Here is a 27,480-nt window from a genome sequence, read left to right as displayed (position 1 = left end):
CACAACCTGTCTTCATCTACTACTTGTCTATAATGAACACGTGTTTATAACCACAACCTGTCTTCATCTACTACTTGTCTATAATTAACACGTGTTTACCTGTCTTTCTCTACTACCTGTCTATAATTAACACGTGTTTATAACCACCACCTGTCTTCATCTACTACCTGTCTATAATGAACACGTGTTTATAACCACCACCTGTCTTTATCTACTAACTGTCTATAATAAGCATGTGTTTATAACCACCACCTGTCTTTCTCTACTACCTGTCTATAATTAACACGTGTTTAAAACCACCATCTGTCTTTATCTACTACCTGTCTATAATAAACACGTGTTTATAACCACCCCCTGTCTTTATCTACTCCCTGTCTATAATTAACACGTGTTTATAACCACCTCCTGTCTTTATCTACTACCTGTCTATAATAAACATGTGTTTATAACCACCACCTGTCTTTATCTACTGTCTATAATTAACACATGTTTATAACCACCACTTGTCTTTATCTACTACCTGTCTATAATTAACACGTGTTTACCTGTCTTTCTCTACTACCTGTCTATAATTAACACGCGTTTAAAACCACCATCTGTCTTTATCTACTACCTGTCTATAATAAACACGTGTTTATAACCACCACCTGTCTTTATCTACTACTTGTCTATAATTAACACGTGTTTATAACCACCACTTGTCTTTATCCACTACCTGTCTATAATTAACACATGTTTATAACCACCACCCGTCTTTATCAACTACCTGTCTATAATTCACACATGTTAATAACCACCACCTGTCTTTATATACTACCTGTCTATAATTCACACATGTTAATAACCACCATCTGTCTTTATCTACTTCCTGTGTATAATTAACACGTGCTTATAACCCCCACCTGTCTTTATCTACTCCTTGTCTATAATTAACACGTGTCTATAACCACCACCTGTCTTCATCTACTGCCTGTCTATAATTAACACGAGTTTATAACCACCACCTGGCTTTATCTACCACCTGTCTTTATCTTCTACCTGTCTATAATAAACATGTGTTTATAACCTCCGCCTGTCTTTATCTACTTCCTGTCTATAATTAACACATGTCTATAACCACCACCTGTCTTCATCTACTACCTCTACCTGTCTATAATTAACACATTTTTATAACCACCATCTGTCTTTATCTACTTCCTGTGTATAATTAACACGTGCTTATAACCCCCACCTGTCTTTATCTAATACCTGTCTATAATTAACACATTTTTATAACCACCATCTGTCTTTATCTACTTCCTGTGTATAATTAACACGTGCTTATAACCACCACCTGTTTTTATCTACCATCTGTCTTTATCTACTTCCTGTCTATAATTAACACCTGTTTATAACCACCACCTATAATTAACACATGTCTATAACCACCACCTGTCTATATCTACTACCTGTCTAGAATTAACACCTGTTTATAACCACCATCTGTCTTTATCTACTACCTGCTATAATTAACACGTGTTTATAACCACCACCTGTCTTTATCTACTAACTGTCTACAATAAGCATGTGTCTATAACCACCACCTGTCTTTATATACTACCTGTCTATAATTAACACATGTTTATAACCACCATCTGTCTTTATCTACTTCCTGTCTATAATTAACACGTGCTTATAACCACCACCTGTCTTTATCTACTACCTGTCTATAATTAACACCTGTTTATAACCACCACCTGTTTTTATCTACTACCTGTCTATAATTAACACGTGTTTATAACCACCAACTGTCTTTATCTACTACCTGTCTATAATTAACATGTGTTTGTAACCACCACCTGTCTTTATCTACTACCTGTCTATAATTAACACATGTTAATAACCACCATCTGTCTTTATCTACTACCTGTCTATTATTAACACGTGTTTATAACCACCACCTGTCTTTATCTACTACCTGTCCATAATTAACACGTGCTTATAACCACCACCTGTCTTTATCTTCTACCTGTCTATAATAAACACATGTTTATAACCACCACCTGTCTTTATCTACTACCTGTCTATAATTAACACGTGTTTATAACCACCACCTGTCTTTATCTACCACCTGTCTTTATCACTACCTGTCTATAATTAACGTGTTTATAGCCACCACCTGTCTTTATCTACCACCTGTCTTTATCTACTACCTGTCTATAATTAACACGTGTTTATAACCACCACCTGTCTTAATCTACTACCTGTGTATAATTAACACGTGTTTATAACCACCACCTGTCTTTATCTACTACCTGTCTATTATTAGCACGTGTTTATAACCACAACCTGTCTTTATCTACCATCTGTCTTTATCTACTACCTGTCTATAATTAACACGTGTTTGTAACCACCACCTGTCTTTTTCAACTACTTGTCTATAATTAAAACGTGTTTATAACCACCCCCTGTCTTTATCAACCACGGCTTATCCATTATATATAAAGCAGTGGTTGATAAAGACAGGTGGCGGTTATAAACACATGTTAATTATAGACAAGTAGTTGAAAAAGACAGGTGGTGGCTATAAACACGTTAATTATAGACAGATTATAGACAGGTAGAAGATAAAGACAGGTGGCGGTTATAAACACATGTTTATAACCATCACCTGTCTTTATCTACTCCCTGTCTATAATTAACATGGGTTTATAACCACCACCCGTCTTTATCTACTACCTTATATATACCACCTGTCTTTATCAACTACCTGTCTATAAATAACACATGTTTATAAGCACCACCTGTCTTTATATACCATCTGTCTTTAACTACTGCCTGTCTATAATTAACACATCCTGTCTATAATTAACATGGGTTTATAACCACCACCCGTCTTTATCTACTACCTATCTATTATTAGCACGTGTTATAACCACAACCTGTTTATCTACTACCTGCCTATAATTAACACGAGTTTATAACCACCACCTGTCTTGATCTACTACCTGTGTATAATTAACACTTGTTTATAACCACCATCTGTCTTTATCTACAAGATAAAGACAGATGTTAGATAAAGACAGGTTGTGGTTATAAACACATGTTTATAACCATCACCTGTCTTTATCTTCTTCCTGTCTATAATTAACATGTGTTTATAACCACCACCTGTCTTTATCAACCACTGCTTATCCATTATATATAAAGCTATTAAGTGTCTGTCAACAGCATCATTAATTATGATGACAACTGTCTCATCTGACCATCATTATGATGACAACTGTCTCAACTGACCATCATTATGATGACAACTGTCTCATCTGACCATCATTATGTTTTGATTTACAAGTGTTAATACCTTTTTGGTGACAACCTGTTTTACCTGACTAGCATTATAACATATTGATCAACTCTGTTAGGTTTTCAATTGATATCAAAATGTATTTAAAAGGATGTTCTTCTTGATTTGACTGTAAAAATAGGCAAACAGATCAGTGTTGGTGTCAACAGTTTCCTCAAGGGTCCGCATCTGTGAGGATTTCAAACTCTATTGAATCAAAAAATACATTTGGAAAAATATCAGTGCTCAATCCTATAAAAAGAAACTTACAAAAAACTTAGTCTGAAGTTGATAATTGCACTTTGACCTATAAAAGGGTCCGTTTAAAAAATGTAGAATGTATGACTCTGTCTCTGCATGTCCATAGCTAAGTATTTGCAGAATACTCTAAAATTCCAATATGAGTTGCCAGTTTGATAATATGAACCCGAGATCAAGTTGTTCTGAAATTCATGATGTTTGTATTTTGGAGTAGTATTAAGTGTTCCATTTCCACAGAGATATCAATTGTGCAAAAGATGAATCTGTTTTCAGGAAATCACATTCATGTGACTTTAATTTCAGTTTTATATGTCTTGTAAGTTAAATTTTATTACATATGGATGTATTCATAATACCTAACTCAAAGCTGAAAAATATTTATAATTGTATTGGCATTTAATTGACATTATATATTCCATAACACCTAGCTATAGTTTTAATTCAATCTCGGAGTATTCTGACATATTACAGCCATATCAGACATGACTTAATCTGATGTTCCTTTTCTCTTTAATTCTGAATTCCCTTATATTGAAAAAAAACTTATTATACCAACATTTCCCTGAGCATATGGTGGCAGTGTAACAAGGTTTACCTGAAGAATCACCTCTTTGAAGGGACCACCTGTGTTCAGAGACCACATTTAATATTTCCCATAGACAATAATTAAAGGTAATTATAACTGAATGTGTATTGAGAGATTATCTGCAATAAGAAACTAATTTACTGACTTTCAGAAGAATGTGTCAAAATACAGGTTTGATATATGACCTTCTAAAGCTGTAAACAATTTAACAAGGGGTGGGCTTAATAGTGAGCATGGCTTTAACATTGGTATTTATGGATTCCAATGTATTGCCCATATAATTTATGTGTTTATGAACATGTAAATATTCACTTTGCATTAAAATACCAATATAATTGATTTTTTAGGTAATAATTATATCTACGTTGTTTGACAGTCAATGAGTAAAAAAATCTTACAGATTTATATTGCTTGCTGCTTCTAGTCATAAAACTGCCAATACATTCCACAATTCATATGATTCATATATATTTTTTCCTATTTATAAAACTTGGTCAAACCATCTAAAGAAAAAAACTTTCTCTTAAAAATATCTTATTTGATATAAGTTTATACATGTATCAAATGTAGGCTAATAACGATAACTATAAAGGATACATCATTGTCCTATTTATCGAACTTGGTCAAACCATCTAAAGAAACAACTTTCTCTTAAAAATATCTTATGCATTATAAGCTTATACTGAAGGATACAGCATTGGTGAAAATAAAACTGGTGTGAATTTATTCAACAAAATGTTATTGAATCACTTAATTAACCCTTTAACCACTGAAGACTATAATGGACTCATCCAGATCAATGCATGGTAGAGTTAATTAAAGTTACATAGGGGTGAATGGTTAAATATATAACCTGTATTAAGGTTTTGATGATTATTATAATTATTATAACTATACGACATAAAACCAACCTTTGGAGTTTCTTCCTTGACCATTGTGACAGTGCTACACACACACTGGTCAGACTTGACCAATTGGTCCAAGTTTATACTGACCAGCAAATCAGGCTGATCATCCTCAAATGTGCTGATAGGGCATTTACATCTCGCCATTAGTGACCACAACACTGGATATCACATGTACAGTGTCCATTGTGTACGAAATGATGGCACCGTAAAATCCTTAGAGGCTCACCGATATGCATGATTCAAAAGAAAACCTTTGTCATGGAATCCAATGAAAACATAAGTTTGAAGATTTCAATGTTTCAATGTGAAAAGAATCCATAACATCACCACAACAATTAGACATCTAAAATCATAAATATGGTCTGTTTCACCATAACAGCACGGGGAAACTATCAATTTGTTGCCGAAATATGCTATTATTCCCTTCAGTACTTCATATAACATTCCATTGTAATTTTATCCAAGTGTTTTCAATCTGTAAGTTAGTACTGTAGTCAATGAAGTCAAATCCTGAAACAAAGGAATATCATCCAAAACAATGTCATATGTTGATAAAGGTCAAAGTTCACACAGTAAATCAGTATCCTGGTGATGGCTATGGTCCTTGTGTAGTTGAAGGTCTGTTTCCCAGTGTAAATCAAATGTCCGAATGCTGTTTATCAATTTTGTTTGATATTTACCTGTGAAGTTGCGATTACAGCTCCAGTAGTGTTACAGATTACTGTTTGGCCTGCCAGGTGAATTTTAAAGATTTAAATTTCCAATAACAGTGAAGACATACACGCTGATGTGTGTATAGGTACATGTAACTTAACTTGTCTCAGTATTTAAATGATCCCAAATTATGGTGATTTCTTTGAAACATTATCCATGTAAATACAGGTGTGTTTCCATTACAGTTGTCAGGTAATACTACCTACTTGGGTGATCCTTAAACTTATTGTACAGCTAACATTGCACGTTCATCTGGTGAAATTACACATAATGGCCCATTACACTACCTGATCATCGATCCATATGTTTTAAATATATATCAATACAAATCCTTCAAATGTTTTTTTCATTTCATTTTAGATGAATGACGTAGCAAAATGACTGGTCAAGCGCTCAAGTACAGTCAAAAGTCACAAACACTTCTGGTCCAACCCTGTATTGAAGGATTTAGAATTTCACTTCAATCATTCATTTTCTAATTACAATGTATCAACTTTCCCGTTATGTTGATAAATGATTAAAATATATAAGTTTTTGTAAATGTAGAATAAAGGTGAATTCCTTTACCATTTATAAACACTGTTGGTCAGCATCTCCTCAAATGCACTTTCAAGAATTCATTTATCTCAAGGAAACATATGGCCGGAAGCAACTCAGGTTTCCATAGAAATATATTGATTTTACTTTGAAGTCCAGGTCAAATGGGGAGCTAATGAAATTAGGATGCAATTTTACTTAAACTCCTACACACTTTGACGAAATATTGCTAAGACATATAGGTCCAATTAACAGGATAAGTTTCACAGTCGTACCCTTGAAAATTATCGCCAATAAATATGACACAGAAACATCTGTACCGGCCCACGTAAGATTGTTTAGAGATGAGTATTGGATTATCCTGGCACCATTATTGTAGACAGGCGGTTGCTCTATTTCTTGGCACATACAAAGTACATCATTCACCAACCCCATTCCACAGTACTGTACTTCAACATAATATAACAATCGCTTGTTTATATACAAACAGCATGTTCCCCTTTTGAAACCATCCAGCTCTCTTACATATGATAACATGCATTTTGAATCGGCTTTGGATTTTTAGGTTTCGAGTAACATATCATAAATAATATATTCCAATGGTAGTTGTAGATTTCACAACGCTTGTTTTTTTTATTGTCAAGACTTATAATGCTCTGTAGGTCATGTCATCTTTAATTCTGAACAATTTAGGAAAAGTCCAGCGCTCTAATGTACTCCAAAATCTGCTGAAATATATTCCATGTTTTTTCTCACAAATATTATATTGTTGAAAAACGAACACATCCACTTCTGTTGTTCTTCAGTAATACTCACAATTTCATTCATCTTTTTCACTGTTTTCATGAAGCATATATTTTTTCAAGTGAAATTCCACACAAAACAATAAAATCAAATGATCAAACATCTATTTTGCATAGTCATTGCAATAGCAGTTTATTGCCCTTCTTTTATATTTTCCATTGGTCTGCACACCGATCATGTTGTATAAAATCTTTAAGAGTTAAGCAAATGGAATTAATATTACTTTGTCACTTAAAAACAGTTCAGTTCAGTTTTAATCCATCTTTGATTAAGACTCAAAAATATATTGTTTTCTTTTCATTCACAATCATAATTCCACAGTGTGCACTGCTGTGCAGTAATAATCCAAGGTCAATCTTCAAAATCATTCAACTTACAAATAATCCCGATTTGTAAAAAAATATTCCCAATAAATTTCCAAATTTATTTTGTCAAAGTTGAAGATTTTAAGAGTCAACTGTATATGAATTAGTCAAATCCTCACCATTAAGATTACGCTGTGGTGTTGAGTATAGTATACAGGTGAACTCTAATAATCCTTGCAGGTTGTTACAAATACACATAACTTCTGGATTCTTCGGCTGCACAAGTACTTCAAGTCACTCGGCCATATGGCCATACAAACTCTCAGCACAGAAACAATGTCCACAATTAAGGAGCGAACACTTTACTTTGGTTTACAACCACTTGTAGAATCGTAATTTGTGCACAATGCAAACTCCTTGAGAGATTCAAACATTTTCATGACCACTTCATAGATCCAATTCACAGAAATGCTCAAATAAATAATGTCGTAAATACTTTATCCATGTCATAACATGCCTGAAACCTTTCTTTACCTTGAGATATTAAGTTGATATTTATGTGATATTATAAATGCTTTTTACCTTAAATCCATATATATTAGATCTGAGTGTCACAATGTTTGAATATTTTTTAAATCAATCCTTGTTATTGGTTATTACTTAATTAAGGTGTCATAAAGTCCTTACTAATCTTCCAACAGAATCACAAGTAAAATAATTAAAGTGATTTAAAAGTGAATCACAGAAATTAATTTTAATCCAGATCAGGAAACACAGTAACCTCCATTTTAGAATAATTAGGTGTTCATTCACAATAAATTCAAATGGTGTTAGAAGTATATCTAGATTCCAGATTTCGTTCAATAAGCTCTTGAGAATGAAGAGCCGTATTTCCTTACAAATCTAATGACGAAGCATCCAAACAGTACTACAGTCTGAAACAAACACGAAGAGAAAATGATTTCAAGGTACAAGACATCATGGATCTGTCGGGTGTGATATCGATCGTGAATGATCAATTTCTCATTCCTGTCAGGTATGCAAAATTCCAATCCACGGGCCAGTATTGGTGCCATGAGCTGGCCAATAACCCTGCTTGTCTGTCCAGTTGAATTTGTTTTTCAGCCCTATTACTGCCCGTGAAATCATTGGACAATGTTATTAACACAGTGGTTACCGTAAATGGTCTGGAGTAAGAGCAAAAGCAATGTTTCGTTATCTCAGGAGAGTAAATAAACCTTGCTGTGTGAGGTATGAGGGTGACGGGTGAGAGAGCTTTATTTTGCACATTTATCCACAAGGTACTGTATGCCTAACCACAGTTGTGAAAACACTATTATCAGATAACAGTTATATAAACCTTAGTGAAGTAGTGTTTAAGGATAAGAGATACTTGAATTTGAACCTGCACAGGTATACTCATGGCCAGTACTGCCACAGTGTATATTTTTTTTTTAATAACTAATACCTTTTCACAATTTTGTGAGAAAAAAACACCATTACATTATATTATATAACCTAACTATGAAATGTATCTCCTTTCAAAAAAGAGTTCCATATTAGAAAATCTATCAATATCTTTTCAACGAAAGATAATTTGGACTTGGAAATGAAAACGCATTGGAATGTTGCATTAATATCAATTAGACTATTTTGAATTATAGATATGATAATGCTAATTTTTAAGGGAGATGACTCCACCACAAATGGCAAAGGTACAATGCAAACTGCAATTAATCTAATGCTGGTCCAAATTTCTCACATCGTAAATCCAATAGCATTTACTTATTTCATAATTTTTGAAAACATTTTGTAAATGTGAGAAATTACTTAAAATTGCAAGCTGAATATTTTTTAGGATACCCCTGTTCCAATTTAAAATTGTATTCTTAATTCTATAAGAACACTGCATTTACAACCAAATCTTTTTTTATGAGAGTTATGGTAAAAATATATAAAAAAAAAATATGTCAATTTGTGCGAGCGGAGTCTTATGACAGGGGAGGAGTGGTATTATCGAAATTACCGATGGAGATGTCCAGACATTGATGGATCTGTCCTTTGTGTCCCATCGGACAGCAGAGCCTCATATTACTGGTGACATCGCTGTCGGAACCTATTTGTCATACATGTACAAGGAGGATCTATAAGTTCCATAGTTACAACTAACCTTGTAATGGTTATGACGTCATTATCATACGTAAATGTGTTTACAAACACATTCCAGTGCTTTATTGTACTATAAACGACAGAAACTTGTCTAGTACATATGTATACACTGGTACCATGTTAAATCAGGCCAATTAGTGTCGGAGAAACACAGATCAAGAATTGAACACTTTTGGAGTCATATATATTCGTTTTCTGTTTTCTTGATTTGAAAGCGACTTTTTTAGATTGAAAGAGTCAGGATTTAAAAAGGTTTCTTTCTGAATATACATTTACTGCATTCCTAACTACAGTAATAGTTTACGAGTATATTAAGTCTGATCAAATCAATTCTATGGATTTACTATTTCAGTCCAGTCTCTAAGTGTTCAGTTCAGGAGTTCATACTATAAGTTCAGTTAACTCTTTCTGTTCATTAGAGTCTGAAGAAAAGGGTTCAAGTATTAGTCGTTCAGCATTTTAGTTCAGTCCCGACCCTAGTACTAGTATATTGAATTGTCGAGTCGAGTTCATACATGTAGAGTTTTCGACCCCAGTATATTGAACTGTCGAGTTGATAGAGTCTTCGACCCCAGTATATTGAACTTTCGAGTTGAAAAGAGTCTTCGACCCGTGTATATTGAACCGTCAAGTTGATAGAGTCTTCAACCCCAGTATATTGAACTGTCGAGCTGATAGAGTCTTCGACCCGTGTATATTAAACTGTCGAGTTGATAGAGTCTTTGACCCCAGTATATTGAACTGTCGAGTTGATAGAGTCTTCGACCCCAGTATATTGAATTGTCGAGTTGAGAGAGTCTTCGACTCGTGTATATTGAACTGTCGAGTTGATAGAATCTTCGACCCCAGTATATTGAATTGTCGAGTTGATAGAGTCTTCAACTCCAGTATATTGAACTGTCGAGTTGATAGAGTCTTCGACCCCAGTATATTGAACTGTCAAGTTGATAGAGTCTTCGACCCGTGTATATCGAACTGTCGAGTTGATAGAGTCTTCGATCCCAGTATATCGAACTGTCGAGTTGATAGAATCTTCGTTTACTCTAAGAGTGAACACTATAAGCATGCAAACAGTCTGTCCACCCTTCTTCTACCACACAACCAGGATTATGTGAGGTGGGGATCTTATCTCAGTTTGAATAGCCCAGCAGTGCATGTTGACCATCAGCCACTCAGACCACAGTAGTGGTCAAGGAGTCACTTAGAGTACTGTTATATAAACACATCACCAGGTTTATAAGCATCATAAAAAGTCTGGTTAGCTTAATTACCAAGTGTTTATTTTTGCCAAAGCTCTTAACAGAAAGGTTTTTACTAAGTTGTCTAATTGCAACATTGATTGATTCCTCCTCCCCTTCCCCAGCAAAAACATAATTTCTGGTCCTTTATTGCTGACAACAACTTTAAGATTGTTTTTTTAATTAAATTCTTACAGATGATAAGGAATTTAATTTTTTCATTAAAATTTCCAGTATATACACACACCAATGGCCATCTGAATGTACAAACATCTTTTTAAACTGTCTTGTTACACTTCCACAAAAACAACACCCAAGGAATTTCGCTAAAATATCATATTATCTATCTTTTAAACAAGAAGCTCACAGGTTCTGAATCGATCAACACTCCCCTTATTCAGGTCTTGTATTATTTTCTACATGATTCTAGAGCTTAAGTAATAAACTCTTTCTTCATTAGAAGGTTTTTGAAATATTAAACACATTTGACCCCTGTACCTGTTCATGAAGTATTCATTAAACAAAAGCCGATCAAACATGCATCAGACCATGTGGGCCCGTCCGTATTCAGGAAACTGTTCTCATGCTGAAGCATGGATTCTGTTCTCAAACTGGCTACCTTGTAATCATTCACTTAAATCATGTCAAACAATCAAAAAGTCAAATGTAAACATTGAAAACAGTGTAGGCTTTAAGCTCTTCAGTTTTTTCCCAAATCAATGACAAGATACGATTTTTATATTTATTTATAACCAGTACAAGAAATTATAGGCTTGAGCACAAAATCCATGCTTCAAAAGCATGAGAATAGTTTCATGAATATGGAACTTGTTTGTAGTTGTCAACACATTGAACTTTTGTAACTTTGGGTCTAGTCATTTGGACACACTTGAAATAGTTCTTTACCCTAGAAAGATAAAGACTATGAATCAGTGTTCTTGGCTTTATGGTTCATTTAGAAGAAGTTTTCTTTTAGTATTTTAACTCATTTGACTCTATTGACTTTGAATGTGGGTCAAGGTCAGTTAATTATACAAATCATATAGACCCAGCATTAGTCTCATCAACTATCATTAATCATTAATGTACTTTAAGTTTTATTGGAATTCATGGTTTAAAAAATGTTTTAAGATTTTAATACATTTTACCTGACCTTGGATGAAATTAAAGTCAAGTGTAATTCATTGAAACAAATTTGATATCTGTCTACCCTAGCAAGCAACAATATATCATTAGACTAGGCCTCACACTTCTTAAAATTTGCTTGAAGATTTTTACATAGCTGATGAATGTGGCATCGAATGTAAATTATGTTCATTTATTTGAACAAATTTTGTCTCAGTAAAACTTAAGGCCAAATATCATAACCCCATATTCTTATGGTTATAAGTGATGAGAAACTGACAGACAATGGATGAAAGACTAGGAATAAAGTAAATTCAGTAGATATGGTATGAACTAGAAGTTTATAAAGAGTGAGCTATAGTATATAGACAGCTAACTCTGTTTAAGGGTGTACCACACGAATCATAAATACCCTGCCTATCACTGGTCAAGTAGTCAATGTAAACACCTTAGTCACTGATTTTATAGCCATGCTACCACTTCTAAAGCCAATAGCATCACAGCTTCAAATTCTCCTATACTCACCTACACAAATCTGAACGACAACAGAACAATACTCCTATGGTACTAAGGTGGCTCTATATCTCACATGAAATTGGCAACATATTTGATATTTCAATTTACATACGTTTTATAACACTTTATCACATATAACTGAGTACTATGTAATCTTCCTACTGTCTTGAGTATTAGTTATTTGGAAGAGTTTTTATAGACAGAAGTCACACAAGGGGGGGGGGGAAGAGAGTGNTATGAGGTTACAATCTTTAAAAGATCCTAGTTGTTATTTTACAAGAAGTATAACTGAATGACATCATATTTGAAATCAGATGTGTCACATTAATTATAGCAGGGAGTTTTTCATATTTTAAAAAGCAATATTTTTCATAAAATTTTGATTTCTTATGAATTTCATAATAAGACCATGTATGGGAGAAAAGTAGTTATGTGTATAAGCAAAGCTGTTTTTTTCAATTAAACCCTTCTCCCACTCTCCACCCACACCCAAACACTTAATAATTCCAGAACAAGTATCCTCACAAATTGTAATAACCTAATATCATCATCCATCATCAGGCTTTTTCACAACATTTGTTCAGTTGTTTACATATTAAATCCTGACTGCACTAATAGATTAATACATATATAGGTGGCACATTGCAATTGGATCGAGATGCTGCACTGCAAAACCTCATACAGATGAAAAACAAAATTGACTGGTAATCAAATTTCTGCTTATAATTTAATTAAGACGCTTAAAACACATTCAGTAACTTACTTGTACCAGGCGATGTAGCACTATATCAACACTGAGGTTCCGAAATTTAACCTGCTCACAATCAGCAGTCAAATCATACTCTGTAGCGTAGTTCTCTCCCTGTAAATTATCTCCCTTGAATGGATCATAACTTCCTGGTTCAGTTGAAATGTTTTCATAGAAACACTCAACGATATCCAAAAATCGTTTTAATCTAACTTTCTTCACAACTCTAAACTGAACACCGTATTGTGCTGAATGTCTCAAGCTATACCTGTATGTTCCAGAACTACCATCCGTATTTCTGCAAAAACATGGAATGTTCCCAATATTTGATGATCTGTAAATATGACGATAGTTGTTTTGTTTATATTTACATTTCCACATAGCTGTTTGGTATTTGTTTAGACCATGTTCATCTGTTGAGAAGTTAGTGGACGAGAAACAATTTCCAAGAAAAAGTTGACCACCATATTCATTGTCCTCGTTTATACAAGTATGATGCTGTTTAAATGGCAAGGTTTGAATTTCTTGTGTCGCTAACACAGCATATGTTCTCTCTGTAGTGTTAACATTAATCATTCCTTGGGATGCACTTACTTCCATCGTTATCTCCCCTTGTTATTTTTCCGGAATAAAGTCCAGCTCATGGGAAAGTTATCCCTCTTAAAGTGTCTGTTTTAACTTCTTGAAGAGTTCTGTCTTGATTTATGCACACATTTCTTTCTTGGTGTTGTAAAGTTACCTCCCTTTTCAGTAACTGTCTCCTTTGAGAGTTTGTGTTACCTTCCTGAACATGTTGTGTCCCACGACATAGACCAGTATTTATGTTGTCAAGTTATCTCCCTTTAACCATTCATATCACTTCCCTTCATTTTTTTTCCTAATTACACTATTTTTTTCTTTCAAATATTTTATATTATATTTCAACACTTGATACAGTCCAGAGAAACGTAAGTACACAGAATGATACAAGTGTCATCGTGAGTTTCATACAAGCGTGATCTCCCGTCATCCGTCACATGAGTGTTGGTCATCATCCCTCAGGGAATAGGATACAAAACTTAATGTAAACTTCACGTGCCAACCATCCTGTGGAAAACTTTTATGTTACCTAACTTGTTTAAAACATCACCTAGCTTTTGTGTTCATTATAGGTTTCTTGTAGTTCGTCATTTCAAATTCTGAAGATCAATCTATTTCCGAGGCAAACTGATCATTCACTACTATCCATTCGTCTGTATATACCAGTGTTTCTACAAAAAAAATTGTATTTCCAATGATTGATTTTTCCATTCTGTCAACCTTAAAACAGTTCAGGAAGAAGAATTAAGGAGATAAAGTTTTCTTTATCAATAAATCAACACTTCATCTTCCTTTTTGCTGGATATGTCAGAATTTTTCTTCTTGTCTTATGTTTTAAGTTATTTTCACCACTCTCAAATAATGATGTCCAAAATGTCATCCTGTAGGATTTTCCACGAAATGAAACAGAACTTACATTATTTCTGTTTCTTTACAAATAATTCATCTCATTTCCAGCGAAATATTACAACCACAACAGGCTGTGGGAAAAAAAGTCAGCACAAAGGTAAGGTGTCTAGAAGTTGTGTTAGCCTTCTCCCACAGTTGAGTATATATGCCATGTGCACTCTGGAAAGGTCACCTGAATCCAGATCCTTCATGAGTTTGTAAAGATCTTCCGTGATGTTCAATTCTGATAATAATCAGCAGCTGATTCCATTCAAACCATAGGATGAGCATCTATGCATGTAAACACATTCTAACAAAATTACGGCATGCCTTTGTAATTTACACAAACATGACCGAACTATTTCCTGGTTCCCAACCAATTAGATACCTCATCCTACTTTCTTCCTCACGGAACACATATGTTTTATAATCCCTTCGACACTTTGATCTACTTTTATCAGCAGATTTTGGTGGTGTTTTATGTAAAAACAAATTTGTATATCTATCTTCAGTCTTCAAATTACTTTCTCACATAAGACCACCAATGCAAACTGATAATAGAATATTTCAGGTTTTCATTTGAAATCAGATGTCTGACATGAAATAAAATATCTGTACTTCAAAAATTTTTCATTGTTTTATTTTAAATCAGTATTATCCATAACTTCTTTTTTTTTTATATAAAACCCAGCTCAGTCTTAAATAGAAAATTGAATTTAATGCCTATATCAGATTGTGTCTTTCTTCCAGTATTTGTAAGTTCAAATTTTTTATACTTAAAAGATTTTTTTATATTAAACTATTGGATACTTTGCTGAGAAATTATTTTATAAATCCATAATGATCTCCTTTTTTGTGTTCTCATCAGAGATACATTATAATTGCATTAATTAGTAGAATAGACAGCAATAAGTCATTGTAAGATAGAACTTAATGGAAAAATTCTGCCAGCAATAATCATTATTAACATTAATTTAGAGCGAATTACACATTTATTATATTATCAAAATTTAATTAGAAAAACGTAAGACTGCCAATTCAAAGTTTTCATCACATTGGGATTATGTTTTATATAATTAACATTAAGGTGTATATGTATTCAAAGCTGAAATCTAATGCATTAGTTATTAAATTCACTCTTATATATGAAAGCGGTTCAGGAGAATTCTATCAAATGTCAGACTGTAACTATTCCTTGATGTCTAAATCCATTAGCAGAGGTTCAAAGCCACGAGTAAAAGAATTCCATCTGTCTTGAGGTTCCAGACGTCTATATGTTAGACTCCTTGTAGCTGTTCCCACATTAAGTAAGTAAACATATACACACACATACAAAATGTTTTCAGCTAATTACAATATCTACTTGAAAGGTCAGAGGTGAATCCTGGTAATTAAAGGTCAGCTCTATCTGTAGAGGTCAAGAATATGTTTGGGTGTAGGAATCCTTCACCTACAGGTAATCAGATATCTGACAGATTCCAACAATCACCATGGTAACTTGATACCTGACAGATTCCAGTGGTCTCCACACAAAAAAAATCCTTTCAATGATAGCAAGGCACACATATATATATAGTGTATTTAACACTCGCAGACCCATATGGTCATTTTAAAATACTGTTCTGATATCCAGATTTCGTAGAACAGTCTCAGATGTCCAGGGTTTCTTTTGCATATCTCCTACCATCAAAGTTTCTTTTTTGAGAAAAAGAAAAATTCCATATTTCCAAATTATCTTCAACATGCATAACAAACAGTTCCATATATCATTGTCACCCTAAAATCTTGATAAAGTAATAAATCCTTTGAGAGATATACATGTATCTGTAAATTCTTAAATCGAAAACTTGTTCTCAGACAAACGCTCCAAATCATCACTTCACATTTGAAAGTGAAAAGGAAAACTGCTCCAGAATAGGCATCCTAATTGATATTTTAACGTTCATAAAACAATTATATAATCTTGTTATATATTATATCCATATTACTTTTCCTGACGGCTGGTTATAAACTACTTCAGACTTTATATACAGTGTCAATGATTTTGATATCAGCTCAAAATTCCTTGGAGGAAGGAAAAAATGAACTGTTCGGTGTCAAAGTGCAAAATTTCACCCAACCATATACCAACACCTGCTATAGAGATAGGGAGGTGTTTTTATGCACAAACAAACCCAGTTCCTCATTTCTAACATAACTGCTTGACAGGGTGTGTAGCCTGTTACATGTTATGGAGGTTTCCTGTGTGTTTATCATATTATTTGGCAGTCCCTAATGTGATGATAATCCCTGACCCATCCATTCATTTCTATACCGTCCTCCTCCCGCTTTTCCTCCCCTCGTCACCCCTCAATTTTCTTCTTTCCTCTTTGTACCTATATGTTTGTTCTCCCTATACCCAGCTCCTCCCTCTTTTCCTCCCCTCGTCACCCCTCAATTTTCTTCTTTTCTCTCTATACCTATATGTTTGTTCTCCCTATGCCCTTCCTTTCACCCTCCTTCCCTGACATCCCTCCCATCTTTCATTCCTTTAGTCCCTTTCTCCTACCAAACTGCTCTTCTCTCGTTTTTCCTTCCTTCCTTTCTTTATCAATCCCCTCATTCCTCCTTCAAACTATCTCTCCTCCCCTATTCTTTTCTCTCAAATTTCCTTTCCTTTCCCCATAGTCCCTCATAATTTCTTATTCTCCTCCTAGCCTTAACACCTCCTCTAAGTCACTCCATCGTTCCAAGCCTTTTTATAGTTTACTTTTCCAAATTCCTCTTATCCTTCACTCCCACCCATTTTCATCTCTTAAACCCCTCAACTATATATCCCCCTATTCCCCACACTTGCAGCCCTCAATAAACCATCTCCTTTTTTCCCCTCTCTCTATTGGACTTCCCTACCCCTTCTCTAACCTCTCTGGATCTCAATGGTCTATACAGGTCTGGTATTTCGACCTGGGATAATTGCTTATCCAGCATCACCACAACAAATTTGTGTACACCTGCACACTCTGGCCACACAGTCTCTACCACAGAGCACAGATACTCAGGCAGTTTGTAGGTGGAGATACATTGTACATAAACCAGAGAAAGTTAAGACATATTACCTAACTGAGTTATCAATGAATCAACAGAGTCTGTAAGTCTTCATTGTAGAGGAGTGTTAATCAATACACATTCAAACAGTAACAGCTTGACCAATAATGACCAAGTGTACAGATTAATTTAAGTATCAAAACATGGCATTATATATTGTCGCAGGCCTCTAATCTTAGGAAATATATCTAATTTTCAATATAATCACTTAGTAACAAAGTAACATTTTCATTTAGAACATTTATAATTCAGTTATTCGTAAACATGAAAATGTACCCATGTCATTTTATATGTAACATCTTACAGGGAGCCTTCCTGTGACACCCTCCAGCTCTATCTGAAATCTAATCACATGTATTCAGTTGTTAGCAATACTTTTATAATTAAGGCTCACTAGTGATCTCATAATGTTAACAGAATTAGAACTAGATCAAGTTATAGGTTTTCATGACGGTAACATTGGCTCATCTGAGCTGATGGATTTCACGTATTAACCATAAAGACACGCAAGGGAAAATAGGAAATTGATATAGGGATTGATATAGCCCCATATTATCTACATAGAAAAAAGTATAACCAATTAACAACTAATTCTTTAATAAGCATGCACAATGTTTTTATATTTATGTTCAGGAATGGCCAACACATTTATATCAACTGTCTGGGAACTCGTAACATAGGAAATCATGGTAGAGGTATTAACATAACAAAATCTTACATTTTCTACACAGTATGATGATATTTACAGTGGCAAGTTTCTGATCAGCTCAATTTGTTTGGTTTAGGAATAGTTTCAAGTTTTCTTTTATTACCATGTGCACAAATATAAAAATTAAAAAGAATCAAATTAAAGCTATACAAAAAGATGAAGTGAAATTATAATTGAATACAAAATCCTTCTGGAGTGAAATTTTAATTACTTTGGTCAGTCTGGTTTTAAAAAACGTATTTAATTTTCATAGTGACCATTCCTTGAAATCAATTTCATTCTTTGCAAATCAATTGATTGAAACAGAATCACAGAGAAAACGATTCCTGACAATTTTATGGTCTGCAATATAAGTAATAATACATATTATAGGAAGTCCTTTCCCAAATCCTAACTTGATCTCCCCTCTATCAGTAAATGGCAGAAAAAGATTACCTGTAAGTTTTTGCAGAAGAAGGATCAAGAAGTAAATTACTACTCAGACATAAGGAACATAACTATACGGAGCTCAATCTTAGGTATAATGGACATAAGGAACATAACTATACGAAGCTCAATCTGAGGTATAATGGACATAAGGAACATAACTATATGGAGCAATGGACATAATGAACATAACTATATGGAGCTTAATCTGAGGTATAATGGACATAAGGAACATAACTATACGGAGCTCACTCTGAGGTATAATGGACATAAGGAACATACCTATACGAAGCTCAATCTGAGGTATAATGGACATGAGGAACATAACTATATGGAGCTCAAACTGAGGTATAATGGACATAAGGAAAATAACTATAAGGAGCTCAATCTGAGGTATAGTGGACATAAGGAACATAAATATATGGAGCTCAATCTGAGGTATAGTGGACATAAGGAACATAAATATATGGAGCAATGGACATAATGAACATAACTATGTGGAGCTTAATCTGAGGTATAATGGCCATAATGAACATAACTAGACGGCGCTCAATCGGAGGTATAATGGACATAAGGAACATAACTATATGGAGCTCAATCTGAGGTATATAAAATGGACATAAGGAACATAACTATACGGAGCTCAATCTGAGGTATATATAACGGACATAAGGAACATAACTATACGTAGCTCAATCTGAGGTATAATGAACATAAGGAACATAACTATACGAAGCTCAATCTGAGGAATAATGGACATAAGGAACATAACTAGACGGAGCTCAATCTGAGGTATATAGAACGTACATAAGGAACATAACTATACTGAGCTCAATCTGAGGTATAATGGACATAAGGAACATAACTATACGGAGCTCAATCTGAGGTATAGTGGACATAAGGAACATAACTATATGGAGCTCATTCTGAGGTATAATGGACATAAGGAACATAACTATATGGAGCTCATTCTGAGGTACAATGTACAATGTTATTTAATAATGTTGGTATGTATCAAAATGCTTTCTGTTTAATCATAAAATACTCAACATTTTGTACATAATTAATCTCACCATGACAATTAATTCAGAAATATACTATCCAGATGAAAAGTCTGTTTGTATGTATACATGCAGTGTGTAGCTGAAGAAGGGAAAAACTGATATGTTGGATCTAGCGGTTCTGCTAATGAAACAATTTGTTATCTAAACATTCCAGTGCTACTGGCATCTGGCAAAACTGTGATGAAAAACAACATTTCAAAGATAATGATGACACAAGGATTCTTTTTCTTGACAAGTGTCCATGGTAAAATGTTATCCTCCCCCACATCCTGTGTGTATATCCATATCATATCTACACTCTGCCCGACAAACTGGCTAACTAGCCATAGATCAACAATTAGTCCACTGCTTACCATTCTGTACCGTACATGTCATTATTAACACCCCAGTTCTCCCTTCTCTTATGATCTTACATACTGTTATATTACTACACCTCTATTTAAAACTTAATAACCCTTCTTATTCATGCTGTGAAAATAACTTACTTAATCCTGCCTGCAGTATAACTCACTGAATATGAGTTTTTGAGATTATTATGTATGGAACCCTGGTGAGATTGGAGTAATTTGAATACAAAATTTGTTGGAAATCGACGACTTAAGACAATATTTGTTTTATGCTATAACAAGTTATGATCACAACTAATAAGTTAAGCATAGCATCAATATTGTGGGTGGCGGCGTCATAACGTTTCACTTTTATGGTGTCTTGTGGCGCTTAATTTATGGGCTGCACCTTTACTCATAAAAAATGCAATATGAAAATATATTATCCTAAAATATGTTAAATAAACTTTCGGCCACCCAAGAGCTCGAGATAACCCATGTTACGCCAATACCTTGTTGTGTCATTTTCTCTGAGTAAACAGAGCTTGCTTTTCTGTAAGGAGGTGTGAGGGTTTAATATCTTAAGAAGTGCAGTGTAAAAATATCATTATGTATATATTATACATCCTCCACTATAAACAGTACATTTATGTGATTCACTATAATCAGCTATCGTTATATTCCGTCTTTGCGTATTGCAGAGTTATCTTCTCTTGGGAGCAGGGTCATTGGTTTGTGGGAGAAAATTACGTCGTTTTCTCAAAAATTGATGACGTTACTCTCACAAACAGGTGACGTAACAAGCAATACCTGCTCCCAAGAGAAGATAACCCTGCAATACGCAAAGACGGAATTGTATGATGCACAGTGTGTATGCACTGTATCCGGGAAGTCTGCTGACTTAAAGAAAAAAAGTAACTGAACTTGAAGACAGTTTAACTCATTCACCCCTGAAAACACTTTTGAACTCTTCCAATTCAAAGGTTGGAATAGTTCATTATGAAATTCCAGGGGTGAATGGGTTAAAGATGACATTACAGATTTCTTTCTAAATGCAATGAAAATAACATATATTGGTCCATATTTTAACCCATTCAAGGTAATGTGATAAAAAGGATGTTGATGTTTATTTAATAGACATGTTTTATTCAAAAGAGTAACATGTCTTATAACCCATTCACCCCTAAAGTCTCGTTTGAACCTTACCAAATCATACACTGGGCACGTGCAGTTTAAATTTGTAAGGGTGAATGAGTTGATACATGTTTAAAATATAACCAGAATCTCCAGATTTTGTACCTATAACATCAAATATATACCTGTACTGTTTATAAATAGGTAATGCCTGGTTACAATTCGTGTAACAGTCTCTACGGAGCGTTATTTGATGTCCAGATGAGGGCGTTTATGTACTTAACAGATTACATACAATGGCTGTTTGATCATCTTTATGAGATTTAGTAGGAGTTAAGTAGGAATATCTACACATGTGTCTGCACAATATGAATTCTGCTTTACAGATTACAGTTGATACATTTAGGGTTGCAACAGAATTGTAAATAAAATTTATATATACTGCTAAGTTTTAAATCACTTTATAACTTAAATTAAAGGCATTTTACCTGCCAAACCCGGATATACTGAAAGAGGTCGATGACCCTCTTTTCAAAATAGTTAAAGCTCAACCAAACTATAAATCTGCCAGTATTAATTGTACTATATATTATCATTATAAGATGAAGTGATGTGAACAAAAAATGATATTTGTTCAGTTAAAATTGATTTGCTCTCTAATTAGTATTTAATTTACAAAAGAACCAACTTAATGTTAATGTAATGTATGAAATTTAAAATAGATTTGTGAAAAATAAAAAAATAAAAAAAAATGTTCATTTGTAACATATTTCCTAATTAAACATTTTTGAAGAATATATTAGATGTATAGCCATGTCGACTAGAGGCAGGTATATCTTTTATAGAGTGAAAATCACTATCATATCGGTGTCCACTACAACGAGTGTCTTCTTTATTGGCATATGTCCATTATGGGCAGGATTGTTTTACAGACAAAAATAGCTATCATAGGTGTCAACCTCTGAAACCTCCAATGAGGAAAATTCCCCTTATTCCACAATGAGGGAGAAAGTATATAAAAAGCAACTGAAACTGCTTTGCTCAATTTATCTTTCGTTCCCTTTTTTATGCATCAAATTAACTCCAAAAAAGCATTAATTTGATTCAGACACATCTGTTATTATCATTACTCACACCCTTCAGTAACTAGGCGATCATTTGACCACAGAATGTAGATTATGAATCTGTGTGAGATCGGACTTGAATGAGGGAGTTTCGAGGATGATTGGCATACATTTTGGTCAAAATGATGGAGTCTCCCGCCTAAAGAGGGAGGTTTGACAGCTTTGCGCTATAGAGAGGTGTTAACTATATATATACAGGTATCGTTATGAACGAAAGTCCCTAAATCCAGGTGTGCAGTGTAGGCAGTTAAGACAGAAACTCGTTATATTCAGGTGTCCGATATAAAGCTAATGTAAATAAAAGGCATATTTTTTTTGTCCACTGCATGGCCAGATGTCCTATTTAGAGGGGACCATCATAGATAGGTCACAATATCCTTTTGCAGAGACATGACCACTAAGGCAGGTACGTGTCTATTTATAGAGAAGGAACCATTATAGACAGGTGTCGATTTATAGAAAGTGATCAACACTATCGCAAAGTGTAATATCATACAGGTGACCTCTATAGCCAGGTGTCAACTACAGTCAGGTACCCACTATAACTAAAACAAAGTATGGGTCAGGTGGAGTAAAAATTAATCATAGAGAGTAATGCAACTTCTTAAATTCAACCTATCAAACCATTTTCTGATTCTTGTACAAAACATACAGAAATCATACAAAGATTTTCCAAAGGCTAACATATGCATGTTATGTAAAATTTCAGTATTCTATATAGAATTTTCCAACATATCAATAGGTATATATACAATGTACCTTTACTATAAATCAACATTACAGGCATTCTCTCAGGCAATAATCCATATAATTAGCAAAACCACATTATTTTCCCATATTAGTGGCTAATTTTGACACCTGTGGTCAGCTCTGCTATTTAATGAACATTGAATAAATATGTTCATTCAAAATAAATAATTAAATATCGAAAATATTATTTGTTTCATTAAATCATCTAGTATCTATAGATGCAACAATGGTTTTTTAATGAGTAAGTCATCTCAAAAAGTCTTTTTTCAGCCAGTCAGATCTCTGTGGCCAATCAGATCTCCATAAGTAATAAGTATACAATATGTGCACTGCATGTATTCTAAAACAGACAGAGTTATCCCCCTTCTAGTGTTACTATCTCTAAAAAATTGTGATTTGAATAGTTATGTCCAGCATCAAAAACTCTTAAAAATACCAATCAGGAATTCCTTCTAGTCCTCTTGAATCTGGGCTACCAATATGAATCAAGTTGATAATTACTAGAATCCTCTAAGGTACATTGTATGTGAAGCTGGCTGGACAATAACACAGGAACACAAACAGGTGGATGTGAATCTAATATCGCCTTACCTTTTTATACTGAGCGTTGACATTGTCTGGGTCGTCAGCATTCTGAGATCTTTGTTTCATCACATTTTTTTCCTAGAAAACAAAATTCAAAGATTTGAAACAAACACTAATGTATGTAAAGTATTTCCAGGTAATCCATATAGTCCACCACCATAAATAATAGGTGTAGATATCCTTTGGTAGAACATTTTTGACTTGGAATGAGAAAGGCATTGATCGTATTGATGATTTACTTTGTGAGGTCTGTGGGTGCTTGGTTGTGGTCCTTCTACTTCTAATTCTAAATGGTACTGACCAACTTCAACAATTTGAAGATAAAATGTCAGGAGAGGAGTGAAACATGAAAAGATATTGTTTTTAAAAGATACGAGATGGTCTAATTTGCGTTTGAAAAGTGACGGTAGAGGGCTGATTTGAATAATTCCGTTGTGGGGCCCAAAATAATGTCAGGTGGGAGTTTATTCCTGGTGACTCGGGTATAGTTCGAGGGAAGAATGATGCCTTTCTGGTCCAGGTTGTAAAGTGTGGTACGAAGAGGTTCTATATCATATATAATCTTGTCAATTTAGAACTACTAATATGAAGGCACCCTAATTATAACCCTATCACCTTATACATGTAGGCTGGTTTTATAATAATAGTGGGAATTTCTTGCTCAGATTAGATAGTGCTTTCCTTTGTGGGGTATTGTGACATTAAGGTTCCTGACAAGGGTCTGTTTCGATGAGGTAATCTCCGATGTTCAAAATCAAGTCTCAATCTTCATTAAACCCTTTGCAAGGAGTCCTCCTGGACGAGGGTCTGGAAGGGGCTGAGTTGACCAAGCATTAGACACAGACCTCACCAAATCATAACGTAATTGTATCAAAAATAGTGTATAGAAATTTCATCTATCAGAAATTGACTTCACTCCATAACAGTATAATTGTATTGAAATAGCTAGAAAAAAAAAAAAAAAAAAAAAAAAAAAAAAAAAAAAAAAAAAAAAAAAAAAAAAAAAAAAAAAAAAAAAAAAAAAAAAAAAAAAAAAAAAAAAAAAAAAAAAAAAAAAAAAAAAAAAAAAAAAAAAAAAAAAAAAAAAAAAAAAAAAAAAAAAAAAAAAAAAAAAAAAAAAAAAAAAAAAAAAAAAAAAAAAAAAAAAAAAAAAAAAAAAAAAAAAAAAAAAAAAAAAAAAAAAAAAAAAAAAAAAAAAAAAAAAAAAAAAAAAAAAAAAAAAAAAAATTTAAAAAAAGTTACATTTGTTTAAGGTCACTTATATGTTAACATGCACACATATTTAGACCTTGAAGCAAGCACAGTTCATTCACGGGGCAAACAAAATTTCCAAAAAATAAAAGAATAATTTCGTTATTGCAACATTATGCAATATTTGAAAGTTAATTGTTTATATGAGGAGCCAAAAAAGCAACGACGTGCCAAGGCAATTATTACCTCCTGTTGTGGACATTATATATGGTCTGATAGTGTTGTCTTGGGTTAATTAGCTAGCTTGATTGATGAAAAGAGTTAATTTATTTAACTCCTTTACCCAGAAGACAATTTGAACTCTTCAAATTCAAAGGTTGGAATAGTTCATTATGAAATCTCAGGGGTGAATGAGCTAAGTATATAAAGACATGCAAGTAATAAAATACACGTAAACTTGATTATTACAAACATCTGAAAGACAAAGATATCACAAGTGATATAATATCGACACTGTTTACAATACACTCACTTCTAGGTGGAGTAGTCCTCCAATCTTTTGGCACCAGGCTTTATACTCGTGTCCAAGAACGGACATTTTCCTGAGAAAGTCACGCATCTCATGAACAATGAGACTGCTGCAGTCAAGGTCATTGCTACATACACGTATCCAAGTCTCTATTACCCGTAATACCCCTCGGTGGTCCCCTGGAATTTCCGAATGTGAAACATTGGCTGTGATGGATGATTGTGACATACATGATGGTGACCATGGCGATGTTGTTGGACCTGTGGTTACTGTTGGTGACACAGCAGATGTTGGGGAAGGATTAAGAAAATTTGATGAGGATGTAGCAACCTGATTGGCTGATGACTTTTCATTTATCAAACAATGACTTGCAGCAAGTTTCAGCTGTTCAAATGGATACTGAAAATCAAACGCTTGTGGACTCTGACTTGAACTAGAAATGGGCGATGCAGGGGCCTCAAAGCGCACTGTGATATTGGCAATATTATCCTCAACGTCGTCAATTGACGACTGCGTCGGAAGTGTCAAGGTTAAAGGTCCTCCACCCTGATGTGCAGGCTGTGTAAAGTCTGTTGTTGTTATGGTAACCTTTGATGGCGATTTAGGCAAATCACATAAAGCTTGATCAGAACCAAATTCCTCGCCTTTTGCACGTCGTTGCACAATATGAAGATGGTCGGAGCCATACGTAGACATTTCTGGAGTTGTTGAATCATTATTACTCATGCGTGAGGCTAAATTCTCCGGAACAGAACTACATCGTGAGAACATTGGAGACACATCTGTAGCTGGGGTGTCCATTACAAATGTTGGAAGGTTGATAAGTTCTCTTTGAAAGGCAAGAATGTCAATATCATTTTCTGATGATGTTATTGATGATTTGGAATCGGCTCTGTCAATGCTTCCAGCGTTGATATCCTGGCTATCCTTTGAAGACACATTGCTTTGGGATTTTGACAATCGTTTTTTACTAGGCCAATGAAAAAGTCTTGATTTGGATGCTGATGACTTTACATCCCCGGAGGAGTCTGAACTGCTTACTGTAATTACCTGGTGACCGTCTGTTGTCTGCTGATTTTGTTGCTGCTGCTGTTGTTGTTGTTGTTGTTGCTGTTGTTGTTGTTGCTGTTGTTGGTGTTGTTGTTGTTGCTGTTGTTGTTGCTGCTGTTGTTGTTGCTTAGATGGACCTGTATCGAACGGATTAGCCAGACTTGTCCCAATGGCACGAAGTGCCCGCTGAGTGGTGCCGTTTTTTGATTGGATTCCGTTCTGTTTAACAAGTTCTCGCTCCACCGGACTGTTTAATGTTGCAGGAGAATCAAGTTCCTCGGATGAAGATTTGGTTATGATTGGATGATGAGATCGCCTTCTACGATTCACTTCACGTTTAATATCGTGAAACTTAGCCGCCTCTGAATTACACCTGGGTGGGCACATGTCAGCCTGTTCAAGATTTTCTGGCGGTGGTGGTTTTAGTTTTGTCTCTGCAAATAATGACTTTCTCCGGATCATGTTTCCAAACACCTTATGAGCAAGAAGACGTAAGATAATGACTGGATGTACAAGCATAGGAAGACCCATAAGAAGAAGTTCTCGGAACGGTTTGCTGTCTGTCTCGGCAAGGAACTGTAATGAACAGGCCGGTGATGTGAAGGGCGTTAACATTGTGCTGCAGTGATTATCCATCAGCCCACAAATACTCTGTATGGAGGAACTAAGTGTGAGATCGTACGTTTTGCCTGTGCCTTCATTTTCATCATTCATGGCTTCCTATAACGAACAATAACAAAATTAAAATGATCAAAAAGCGAGAGTACTAAAAACAAAACATATCACATACTGCACAACAATCCCAATG

The 27,480-nt window shown here is 34.3% G+C and overlaps 1 protein-coding gene across 1 annotated transcript in view; it reads right to left on the bottom strand.

The window, feature by feature from the left end:
- Positions 1–27,480, bottom strand: part of LOC110449213 — a 171,091-nt gene that overhangs the window by 40,879 nt on the left and 102,732 nt on the right. Inside the window, exons 7-10 of the mRNA XM_021495917.1 lie at positions 26,821–27,392; positions 26,681–26,786; positions 25,626–26,630; positions 23,909–23,980 (exon numbers count right to left, since the gene is read on the bottom strand). Coding sequence (XP_021351592.1) covers positions 23,909–23,980; positions 25,626–26,630; positions 26,681–26,786; positions 26,821–27,392 — 1,755 coding nt within the window. The remainder of the gene's footprint in view (positions 1–23,908; positions 23,981–25,625; positions 26,631–26,680; positions 26,787–26,820; positions 27,393–27,480) is intronic.

Source organism: Mizuhopecten yessoensis, unplaced genomic scaffold, assembly GCF_002113885.1.
Source record: "Mizuhopecten yessoensis strain PY_sf001 unplaced genomic scaffold, ASM211388v2 scaffold4535, whole genome shotgun sequence".
NCBI classification, from domain to species: domain Eukaryota; kingdom Metazoa; phylum Mollusca; class Bivalvia; order Pectinida; family Pectinidae; genus Mizuhopecten; species Mizuhopecten yessoensis.
The sequence above is the reverse complement of the archived record's forward strand: the minus strand, read 5'-3'. Positions and strand labels throughout refer to the sequence as shown.